The 11,951-nt window shown below is 38.1% G+C and overlaps 2 protein-coding genes across 3 annotated transcripts in view; both read left to right on the forward strand.

Annotated features, from left to right (window-relative positions):
• Window positions 1-6,666, forward strand: part of LOC103150528 (uromodulin-like) — a 47,439-nt gene extending 40,773 nt beyond the window's left edge. The window contains exons 6-9 of the mRNA XM_007570197.2: window positions 5,681-5,923; window positions 6,007-6,166; window positions 6,439-6,514; window positions 6,596-6,666. Coding sequence (XP_007570259.1) covers window positions 5,681-5,923; window positions 6,007-6,166; window positions 6,439-6,514; window positions 6,596-6,606 — 490 coding nt within the window. The 3' untranslated portion in view covers window positions 6,607-6,666. The remainder of the gene's footprint in view (window positions 1-5,680; window positions 5,924-6,006; window positions 6,167-6,438; window positions 6,515-6,595) is intronic.
• LOC103150521 (uromodulin-like) overlaps window positions 73-11,951 on the forward strand; it is a 15,834-nt gene continuing 3,955 nt past the window's right edge. The window contains exons 1-5 of one of the 2 annotated variants that reach the window (XM_016680780.1): window positions 73-149; window positions 362-676; window positions 9,787-10,107; window positions 10,310-10,503; window positions 10,818-10,969. In XM_016680780.1, coding sequence (XP_016536266.1) covers window positions 86-149; window positions 362-676; window positions 9,787-10,107; window positions 10,310-10,503; window positions 10,818-10,969 — 1,046 coding nt within the window. In that variant the 5' untranslated portion in view covers window positions 73-85. Of the gene's footprint in view, window positions 150-361; window positions 677-9,167; window positions 9,221-9,306; window positions 9,390-9,471; window positions 10,108-10,309; window positions 10,504-10,817; window positions 10,970-11,951 lie in introns of those variants that run through there. The other variant, XM_007570187.2, reaches the window with a different exon arrangement.

Raw genomic sequence — 11,951 nt, forward strand, 5'->3', positions numbered from 1 at the left:
ATCGTTGCACCAATAGATTTGTTTGTTTGTTTGTTTGTTTTTTTCATCAGAAGAGAGTGTTTTCTTTGCTGTGCATTTTTCAAAGATGGAAGTGCCCTGGACAATATGTATGATCCTACTTTTACAAATGTTGACAAGAACCACTTCAGGTAAAACTTGGATTTCTTTTCCTCCATCTTGGATTTAAAACACAAATGTGTTGCAGATCAAGTCAAAAATAAAAATATGTAAAAAAAAATCTATGGAAAATGTATTCTCATGTATTTGACAAGAAATGTATGCGATATGTCTTGCTGGTGGAGTGTTTCACCTAATAACATCTACATGCATCTAAATAACCTTCTACTTTGTTTTTTTGCAGCAACACTGGCCACCAGCTGTGATTCTTGCCATGGTGAAGCCTCCTGCTTGGAGTCCAGAGAAAGAGGCGACTCTTTTACCAGCTTCTCCTGTTCTTGTAGAGATGGTTTTGTTGGTGATGGTCTGACCTGCTACGACAGAAATCTCTGCAACAACTCTTCCTGCTGTGAGCGAGGTTATCGGTGGTCTCCAGACCTCGGCTGTGTCGACGTTGATGAGTGCTCTCAGCAGAGCTCCCCGTGCCCAGCGCATCAGATTTGCTCCAACAGACCAGGGTCCTATGAATGCCTGCAGCCTTCCTCCAACAGCAGAGCAGGTCTCTCCTCCCAGTCGGTCCAGTTCAGATGTGGAGACGCAGTTTGTCCTCCAGGCATGGACTGCATCCAGACCGATGGCAATGCCAGATGTGCCGATCCCTGTGAGCACTACTCTGTAGTGGATGATGACTGGCGTTCAACAAACAATACTTCAACAGATATTCACTGTGATCGAGACATTGAGTGGCGAGGCTGGTATCGAATGTTTTTGGAACAAAAAAGTGCTCAGATTCCAGAGAGGTGCATCGCTGAGAGAAGGTGTGGGACACATGCTCCGTTGTGGATCACAGAATCTCATCCAGGGGTGTTAGATGGAATTGTAAGTCGTACTGTATGCTCTGCCTGGAGTGGCTCCTGCTGTTATTTTAGCACAAACACGGTCTATGTCAAACTCTGCCATGGAAACTACTATGTCTACAAACTAGCAAAGCCATCAACATGCAGTCTTGCATATTGTGCAGGTAATGCTTTATTTATTTTTTATTTATTTATGTCCAATATGATAGAAGTATAAAATCACACACATTAACAAGGAATGCAAAGGACACATATTTTTGTACCACAGTAATCTTAACATACTCGAAAAGGAGTAGGAAGCAGTAAGAAATTTATGAAGTCCTACCCATAAACTCATACCTTATTTTCAGATGGACCCTCATTATTAAATCAAATAAAAACCTATATATATATATATAAAATAAACATAGGTTAATTAATTTTCCATTTTACATATGGTTTATATATGTCTAACTATGTACCTCCATACCCACACACACACTTATATGTGTTAGCCTCAATTTACATATACACATTAGTGCCATCTTTCACCCATATTTCTATATCTTGGGAAAATGACTCTTATATTTCCTTTTAAATTGTATAAAATTTTCATTTTGTTTTAACTCCTCATTTAACTTGTTCCATAGCTTTACCCCATGGATTGAAATACAAAAGCTTTTTCTTTCGTATACTACGAATCCTTAAGTTTGAGTAAGTTATGGCTTCCCTTCTCTTTCAAAAAACATGTTTTGTATGAGTTCACGTATCAGTTTATTTGATCCCTTAAATATAATTTGAGCAATTTTAAATTCCACCAGATCTTCGAATTTAAGAATTCTAGATTTTAAGAATAACAGGGCTTGTGTGCTCATAAAAACTGACATTATGGATGATTCTAACGGCTCGTTTCTGTAGGATACTTAGTGGACGTAAAGAGCTTTTGTAATTAATTCCCCACACTTCTGAACAGTATGTTAAATATGGCAAAGTCAGAGAATTATAAAGAATATAAAGTGATTTATTATTCAGAATATGTCTAGCTTTAGCCAGGATTGATATGCTTCTACTTAGTTTATTCTGCAGGTGTTTAATATGAGATTTCCAACTGATTTTGTTGAAATTTAACCAAAACCCTTTCTAGAGTTACACCCTGTATCCGAGTTTGAATTTGAGTATTGTAAGTTTCCAAAAACCACAATTTTAGTCTTGTCCAAATTTAGTGATAATTTTAATGCCAAACCGTTTCTGTAATTTATTGATTTTGTCATGAGGTGTGGGTGGATGATGGTTAAGGAGAACGCAGGCAGGCCCAGGTCGGAGATGAAAAAGGTGATTTAATGAAGAGTATTTGCCCAAACAGTCCACAATGAGCAGGCAGCACAGCGTTCCGAAGCAAACGCTAATCACTGGTAGCAACTGATCTTAAAGACAGGAAACGTGAGCAGACTTCAACAAAGGACTTGACAGTGAGACTGTGATGACTATGACATGCAACTATGACAAACGATTGGGTAGACGTACAGGACCCGACCAGAGACAAAGACAATAAGTGGACTTAAATAATCAGGGGAACCAGACACAGCTGGGAACAATCAAGGGGAAAGACAGGACAGCACAGAGACTCACAAGAAACAGAACATAGAATAAACACAGAGAAACTTCAAATCCCCACAGATTTCTGAGGGAACTATAGAAATATGTTGTAAGTTTTCACCAGAGACTAGACTATTTGTGTTGTCAGCAAATAACACAAATTTTAATACATTAAACACTTTGCTTATGTCGTTTATATACAAATAAAATAAAACTGGTCCCAGTACTGACCCTTGAGGTACCCCACACACACAATTTCCAGACAATCAGATTCAATATCTGTCAAGATCCGTGTTTTTGTGTGTTTATTTTTGAGTTTTTCCTGTGTAGTCCTGTTCCTGTGAGTCTCGGTCCTGTCCTCCCCGTTGATTGCTCCCCATGTGTGTCTCATTTCCCCTGATTACCCGTGTGTATTTAATCCCACCTGTGTCTGTGTTCGTTGTCGGATCCTTGTCGTTGTCTATGTCTAATGTAGTCGGCACTCTCCAGTGGAACTGGCAAGTCCTGGTTTGTGCTGGCTCCCGTTCAGTCCGTATAGTCTGTTTTCCAGTAGAACTGTTTAAGTCCTGGTTTGCGACGCTCTTGTTTGATGCTGTCAGTTGCTACTGGTTGTTAGCTGCGTGCTAGTTGTTCCTGCCGTGCTGCCTGACTTGGACTCTATGAGCTACATTCATCATTAAAACCTTCATTATCATCACCTTACCTGGGTCTCAGCGTTCTCTCCTCACCATCAACAACCACACCCATATGACAATATCTCCTATCTTTAAAACTTTAAAATCTTTAAATAACTCCTCATCCAGTCCAAAACTACTCCCTGAATTCCATAACATTATAATTTTTTAATTAAGACATTATTTATTGTGTCAAAAGCTATCTTTAGAACTACAAATCCCCCGACAGCTAATTTCTTACTATCTGTTGCATTGGTAATTTCTTCTATTAAGTCAGTGGCGGCTAGTGATGTTGATCGATTTGATATTGACTGTTGCTTAGTGTATGTTTGTCTATGAATTTTTCTAGTTTCTTCTTAAAAGATTTTTCTAGAATTTTAGAGAACTTAGAGAGAAAAGAGACAGGTCTATAATCTGTGAAGATGTGATTATTGCCAGTTTTATACATTGGTATGATCTTTGCTATATTCCTTTTGTTTCATTTGATTCATTTCTAACGTAATAACATAGTCTCCTCTATTCACATTGTTTTTATCAAAATAATCTCTTAATCAATGTTATGGAAAATGTTATTTTACTTCTGTTTTTCAGAAGTCAAAGAGCCGCCTGTTCAACTTACTTGTGGCCGAGATAAACTCCAAGTAGGACTGGATCTCAATAGCACGCAGTCCTTTGGTTTGGATCCATTCTCTGGACACTTTGCTGCTCGCAACTGCTCAAGGTTCAGAGTTCACGGGGATGTCGTGTGGTACGAGGTGGAGGCTCGAGCCGGCGCCTGTGGAAATATAATGACGGTGAAAATCTTTTGTTTTTTGCTGTGTGTGTTGGATTCTTATCTTGTCACTATCACAGTTTCACAGTCAAACTGAAACTCAGAGACCATTATCTGTGTTATCTTGTTCGGTCACTAGTGGAGAACAAGATGGCCGATTACTCAGGTAACTTCAGTCAACCGGGCCACTAAACCAGTCATTCTTCACAAACACGTGTGCTTATTAAAAAAATAATGTCATAAACCATTTTTGTAGACAAAATAATAAAGAAATGCCTGTGCCATGAAGACCTTTCTGATTGCTGGCTGACTTATAATTGCTAAAAGCTTAAAATGAAAACTTACAACAAATGGATAAAAAATATTAAGTTGTTCAGAAATGGTAAACAACAATGATGAAAGCATAAAATTAATTTAGATTGTTAAAAGGTAATTTATACAACCTGCTCATTCCAGGAACAGAAACTACTTTAAATAACCTACATTGACTTTTGACAGACTTTAAAGATAATTTCCAATTTTTCTTCATAGCACATTTTAAGCTTCAAAAATGTCCAATCTGTCCACAGGAACATTTTGAGTAATAAATAATAACTAATAATAAGTAATTATCTAATAAAAGCTCCAGAATGTTACTCTATAGAAAGTTCTGGAAAGTAACAGGTAAATACAGACTGTAGTGCATAGACTGGTAAGTCAGTATACTTCAAATACAAGCAAGTTTAAATAAACAGATGCAAAATATGTTGAGGTTTTTATGAGTATGGATTGTAAAAAAACGTCTGCTGCTATCAAAAGAATAAAAGCTGAAACCAAACCTTTGCTTGTTGCACTTATTTTTATGAATGTTGTCAACGTGACAGCACAGCTGGCTGATCCAGGAAGTTAGAAAAGCTGGATTTTAAAACTCCCTTTAGTTAATGCTTTGCTGATTAAATTGTTTAAAATAAAAAGAAGAAACAGAAATGAACATACTCATGACAACATCGATTCTCAACAAGATCAAAAATATCTCTGTACTGTGTTCTTTACTCTCAGTGATAAGTATGAAATTAAGACTTGGTCCAAAAAATAGATTTTTACAAAGGTGGCTTTAACTTGTGTAACTGGTAGACAAATGATCCAGTGTACCCACACCACTGCTGCCTACAGGACTTTTACTCTGATGTGATAAATTAATCTCCTGTCTTCCAGACCAACGGTACACATGCCACCTTTGGCAACAATTTATTCCTCTACTCATCAAACAATGAATCCTTCCTGCTCCCCAAGAGATTTCCGTTCTCCTGTTCGTATCCCTTGGAAACTGACACCAGTCTGAATGTGGCTGTGAGACCAACTTTAGAGTAAGTCGCCCTCTGATCAGTATAACCTGAGCTGGTAGATTCTGTGGGGAGAGTTTATCTCTTTAATTAACTAAATGAATTTTCCTCCAGCTTTTGACCACAAATTAGTGTTAGTTCATCCCAATCCTCCACAATTTCACACATCTCCTCTGCATCATCGTTGCAATATATCAATGAGCTTGATAGATTGATAGATTGATAGATTGATAGATTGATAGATTGCGCTCTAATCATGAAAAGATTTTCAAACAATCTAAAATAACACAAAAGCAGAATAAAAACAAGTCTTGGCAAATAAATTCCTGAACTGCTTGATAAAGATGCTTGTCGTTTTGCCAGGTGGGAACGAGGTATTTCAGGTACAGGTGTAAAGGCCACAGCCTCCATGTCTCTGTTCCTGGACTCCAGCTACAACGACACTTACCCAGCAGGCCAGGTCACCCTGCCAGTGGGCTCGCCGTTGTACGTCGGCGTCTCTGTGGAGGAAATGGACTCAAACTTGGCGGTTGTTCTGGAGAACTGCTTTGCCACTCACACGTCAAACCCTGAAGACCCGGTACGATACCCCCTCATTGAGAACAGGTGTGTGCTCCTCCTCAGCCTCAGTAAACACCGTTTGCTGTAAAGGTTAAAACTTTCATGCTTTCCTCCGTCATCCCTTCCAGATGCTCCACGGATCGCCGTCAGGTGTCAGTGGTTCAGAGCGGCTCGTCCCTCCAGGCTCGTTTCACTGCTCTGCTGTTCCTGCTGGGGGAAGAATATCGAGAAATTTATCTTCACTGTAGCCTGAGCCTGTGTGACCAGAGACGCTCCAACTGTGTCCCGGTGAGCAGAGGCTTAAAATTAAACACAACATGCCAAAACGCTGAGAAAGATATTTAAAAAATCAAACACGATAATCATTTTACATTGTTTTATTATTTCTTGTTTTCTATCTCAAACAAACTTCTTGGTTGACTGAAAATATTTCCTAACCTCAACCTGCCAGGATGTGAATTATTTGAGGATTAATTAACTGAACATACTTTATTTCATCAGTAGTTTATGATTCATGATGAATAAATAAATAAATTGCTTTAATTATTTACCTTTCACAGGTTTGTCAAAGCAGAAAATTGCGTTCTGTTTCAAACTCTGCTGCATTGAAGCCCATCACCACTGGACCAATAGTCTGTAAGTTTAACTAATAGGTAGTTTATCAGAAGTAATAAAGATTCAATGATCATGTTTCTTCTTTTTTCTGCTCATCTGCAGGGACCAAATGAAGAAATTCATCACTTCTCATTACATCACTTCTGTAATGTAATGAGGTTAGTTGAAATAAGGAAAATGTGGCATTTAATTGACCTGAGTTTTCTGATCTGTTACTGAAATTAAACTGAAATGAAGTATATGTTGTTTGTTTTATTTGTATTTTATTGTCAAATTTAATTGTATTTCTATCTTTTACCCTTATGTAATGCTGTAATTATTGTAAAGTAAATAATTAAAACCTGTATTACCTTTTTGTTCTTCTGCCCTCTTGTGGCAGGCAGTGTTATTACACATTTTTAGTGTAATAATAATACAGTCGAAATGTCATTAGCCCCCAAACAGTAATTTATTTTAGGGGTTTTTACATGTTGTTACCAGTATGGCCAACAGTTGCATATATGATTTTTATTAAAAGAAATCTTCAACAGCAGGGGTGTCCAGAGTCGGTCCTCGAGGGCAGGCATCCTGGACGTTTTAGTTCTCTCCCTGGTGGCAGTAACAACCTTTCAGCTTGTCAATGTTCCTCTTAGGGCTTCTAGTGAGCCATCATTTGATCCAGGTGCTTTAAACCAGGGAGAGAACTAAAACATGCCGGATGCCGGACCTTGAGGACCAACTTTGGACACCCCTGATTTATAGCATCGCATCAAGTTTATATTTAACTGGCTGTTTCCTCCCAATCAGTCAGAACTGAGAGAGAGAGAGAGAGAGGCAACAAAGACTGAGCGAACTTGTAAAATTAATTCTTTGCATAATGTCTTGGTGGTAGTGAAATTTAGGTATTTAGTAAATCAAAGAGGGGTTAAATTTGTATCACACTCCACACAAATAAAAAGAAATGACAATGATGACAAGTAAATTACATGAACTTATTTTTCTTTTAGTTTACTACTTGATTTAGTACTGCTCATTTAAAATAAATTAGGTTTACTTACTCACTAATCTTAAGCTTAATTTACTTTTTTTAGGAAATGAGTTTGCATAATTATTTTAAGTAACGTGAACTAATTAGATGTAATGTAATGTAACCCTGATTAAATTATTTCAGAAGCCAAAACACACTGGTGAGTATCTGCAGTCGCCACCTCACTGTGTTCTTTATTTTAGTTACACCTCATGTAGTGAACAAAACACTGACTTAAACATTTACATTTGAATACAGAATTTTACATAATGGGAAAAATAACCCAACATGATGTAACATTAACAATCAAACTGTCACCGATATATCACAATAATTGTGATTTACTGAAAATATTTCTCCAATACAAGTTAGTTTTTTTTCTTGATGTGTCAAATAAGGTATGTTCTTTTCCAGATAGTATGGGTTTATAACAGTGCCATGAAACTACACTGCCCCTTGACTTCTGGGAAGCAATTATTGCTTACAATTAATCTGGGAAAGATTTGAAGAATAATTTATAAAGAAATTGCAAGAAGCCAAAGAATTCCAGTTCTTTCTCCATTACATGGTAATATTTACAATAGTAAATTGAGAAAAGACTGACCAAATGAGACTTGTTCTAAATGTAGAAGGGCTTTTTTCTCCAAAAGAATCTGGCTGTACAGCTTGGTCTCTCTGGAGTCCTCACAGAGGTGTAGATGGGCATCAGATAAAGAGGTCACTGCTCATTATAACGGACACCAAACACAACTCAGTTCTGAGAGAGAAAGAGACTAAATGACTTATTGTGACATAATTTTAGAACTTTAACAATCAGAAAAAAAATGTAATTGGCCTGAGTCTATGATTAGGAAAATTCTTTGGAAAATTTGTGAAACACTGACTCAATCAGAGAAATGCGTATTTGTCTTTAGATATTTTATTTAGAAAATCAGAGTAAGTCTTATAGACCAGCATGTGAGAGAAGAAAAGAGAGAAAACACAGGACGAAGAAGTGAACCTTAACACATACAATTCTCTTTTTATATATTTTCAGTCATGTACTTGTTAGCCCTTATAAGAGGGACAATTATAAGAGAAGGAATGATCACAAGATGAAACCAGTGCACCTTCACTTACTCTTGTATTGAGTGAAGAGAAAAGCGCGTTAGTCCCCCTAGTGGACTCTTTTGACTATGGCACCAACGCACCCCTCTTCCAGACAAGGGACCCAACTACATTCCTTGCACACCCCAAATCAAACTAAATTAATGCAGATAATCAAAACAGTTGGATTTAATATTAACAAGGTCAAATGAGTATTATACCCTGCAACATACACGGTGCCTTCCATCCAGCTCTGTCCTGTAGGGAGTTTCTCTCAGTTTCTCCCATCTCTGGTTAATTGGTAACTCTGTCCCTAAATCAAACCTGGTTCACAGGAGTTTCGGTGGAAAGGAGAAGAAAAACATGTCCTCTGAAACCTCCGTTGTCAGTTCCACAAGAAAAACACTTCTGAATGTTCATGAACTTTCATTATCAGTTCATTCTTCCCAGTAAATAAGCTAATGTTTTATTTTCCCACACAGTTTACTTCCTTCATTAATAAGTAATATCCATGAAATCATGGATACCATTGGATTTCAGCTACCCTCGCTTTGAGTTGTCTTTTGTACACAATGACAGACCTATAAATTCTCACATTCACTCCATGAACTCTCACACGTACCTCAGTCACCAAGGTAAGAGAAAACACTATAAAAGTCATGAATTTCTAGATCAGAACACTGTAAATATGTTTAAAAATCTTCTTCTCTTTTCTAATTAGTACAGTGCGTCGGTCCATAATGGAGGTTCCTTGGCTTGTGCTTTTGCTCATGTCTTTGCAGATGTTTACGCCAAACACTTCAGGTAAAACCTGATAAATTGATTATCTTTCTACCAGGATAAGTGTAATAAAACTACATTTGACTCTGTTACCTTTTTTTTTCAGCAACACTGGTCACCAGCTGTGAATCTTGCCATGGTGAAGCCTCCTGCTTGGAGTCCAGAGAAAGAGGCGACTCTTTTACCAGATTCTCTTGTGCTTGTAGAGATGGTTTTGTTGGTGATGGACTGAGCTGCTATGACAGAAATCTCTGCAACAACTCTCCCTGCTGTGAGCGAGGTTATCGGTGGTCTCCAGACCTCGGCTGTGTCGACGTTGATGAGTGCTCTCAGCAGAGCTCCCCGTGCCCAGCGCATCAGATTTGCTCCAACAGACCAGGGTCCTATGAATGCCTGCAGCCTTCCTCCAACAGCAGAGCAGGTGTCTTTCAGGGAGCACTCCGACTGGTCAATGGAGGAAGCTCCTGCTCTGGCAGAGTGGAAATCTTTCACAGTGGACAGTGGGGGACAGTGTGTGATGACATCTGGGACAACATTAATGCTCAGGTGGTGTGTCGACAGGTGGGCTGTGGAAGAGTAATTTCAGCAACATCAAGTGCACATTTTGGACAGGGAACTGGACCTATATGGCTGGATGATGTGAGGTGCACAGGAAATGAACCGCAGCTATCAGAATGTCAACACCGAGGGTTTGGTATTCATAACTGTAATCATGGTGAGGACGCTGGTGTTGTCTGTGAAGGTAAAACCATGTTACTCAATTTTTGCATGTACTAATTCTTATGTTGTATATTTCCAATACTTTTCTGCATTATCACAACAATTCATTGTTTTATCCAAAGAATCCCTTACTTATCCTGTTTGTCACAAATTCAACAGAGAAAGTGAATGTTTACATTAGTCATTGTTATGGAAAATGTTATTAACTTTCTGTTTTTTCAAAGAGCTGCCTGTTCAACTTACTTGTGGCCGAGATAAACTCCAAGTAGGACTGGATCTCAATAGCACGCAGTCCTTTGGTTTGGATCCATTCTCTGGACACTTTGCTGCTCGCAACTGCTCAAGGTTCAGAGTTCACGGGGATGTCGTGTGGTACGAGGTGGAGGCTCGAGCCGGCGCCTGCGGAAATATAGCGACAGTAAAAATCTTTCATTTTTTGCTGTGTGTGTTGGATTCTTGTCTTGTCACTATCACAGTTTCACAGTTAAACTGAAACTCAGAGACCATTATCTGTGTTATCTTGTTGGGTCACTAGTAGAGAACAAGATGGCCGATTACTCAGGTAACTTTAATCAACCGGGCCACTAAACCAGTCATTCTTCACTAACGTGTGTCTCAGTCCAATATGGTGCTTATTAAAAAATAATATCATAAACCATTTTTGTATCCCACACCACTGCTGTCTACAGGACTTTTAATCTGATGTGATAAATTCATTTTCTTGTCTTTCAGATCAACGGTACACATGCCATATTTGGGAACAATTTATTTCTCTACTCAGCAAACAATGAATCCTTCCTCCATCCCACGAGATTTCCGTTTTCCTGTTCCTATCCTTTGGAAACTGACATCAGTCTGAATGTGGCTGTGAGACCAACGTTAGAGTAAGTTGCCCTCATAGTTTATTGTAACCCTATTAACATTCTTGCCATAAACATGAGCTGGCAGATTTCATCTAAACCACCTGGGAGTTTCTGAATGTTTACCTCATCTAACAATTATTGAAATACATTATGCAATTAACTAAAGTTCCACTAACTTTTGACCACAAATTAAAGTTAATTCAACTACCTCCATAATTGAACAAATCTCCTCTGCATCATCTCACCAACTGAGCTACATGTGCACTACAATGAGCTCAGCATCCTCCTGATATTTTTGCCCAACTAGATTGTAGGGAAACAATATAAGTAAGCGACTGTAATACCTCAAGATTTTCAAATCAAGTTTATTTGCACAGCACATTTCAGCAACAAGGCAGTTCAAAGTGCTTCATGTCATAAAAATATCACACAGTAATCAATTATGAAAGAAGCGATAAATAATGGATTTCGTCCAATGCTATCACCAAAATAATCAAGCAAATACGCATCAAATATGTTGATCCAATGTTGCACTCTAAGCAGGTGGGATGTTAGCCTTGATTTAAAAGGAACTCAGTGTTTCAGTATATTTGCAGTTTTGGGGAAGTTTGTTCCAAATTTGTGGTGCATTAAAGCTGAATCCTTCTCCCTGGTTGAGAACCAGTAGACCTGAGAGGTCTTGAAGGTTGATACAACAGCAACAGATCTTTAATGTATTGTGGAGCTAAGCCATTCAGTGATAAACTAAAAACAGTATTTTAAAGTCTTTTTGAGAGAATGTCTGAGTCCAGAATTGAGCTTTACATTACTTTAATTAACTCTTGAGGTTCCTCCATACCTTATTCATATATGAATAAGGGCAGGTGTGGGTGTGTGGTTTTCTATAAAGATAAATAAACAAGTACAAAGTGTAAGTGCTTGTATGTAAATCAGTGATTCTTGAGAATAGGGACAAAACAGGTCTTAATTTCCCCATATTTTTTTAAAATTATTTCTCAACCTT

Source organism: Poecilia formosa, unplaced genomic scaffold, assembly GCF_000485575.1.
Source record: "Poecilia formosa unplaced genomic scaffold, Poecilia_formosa-5.1.2 Scaffold256, whole genome shotgun sequence".
NCBI lineage: Eukaryota > Metazoa > Chordata > Actinopteri > Cyprinodontiformes > Poeciliidae > Poecilia > Poecilia formosa.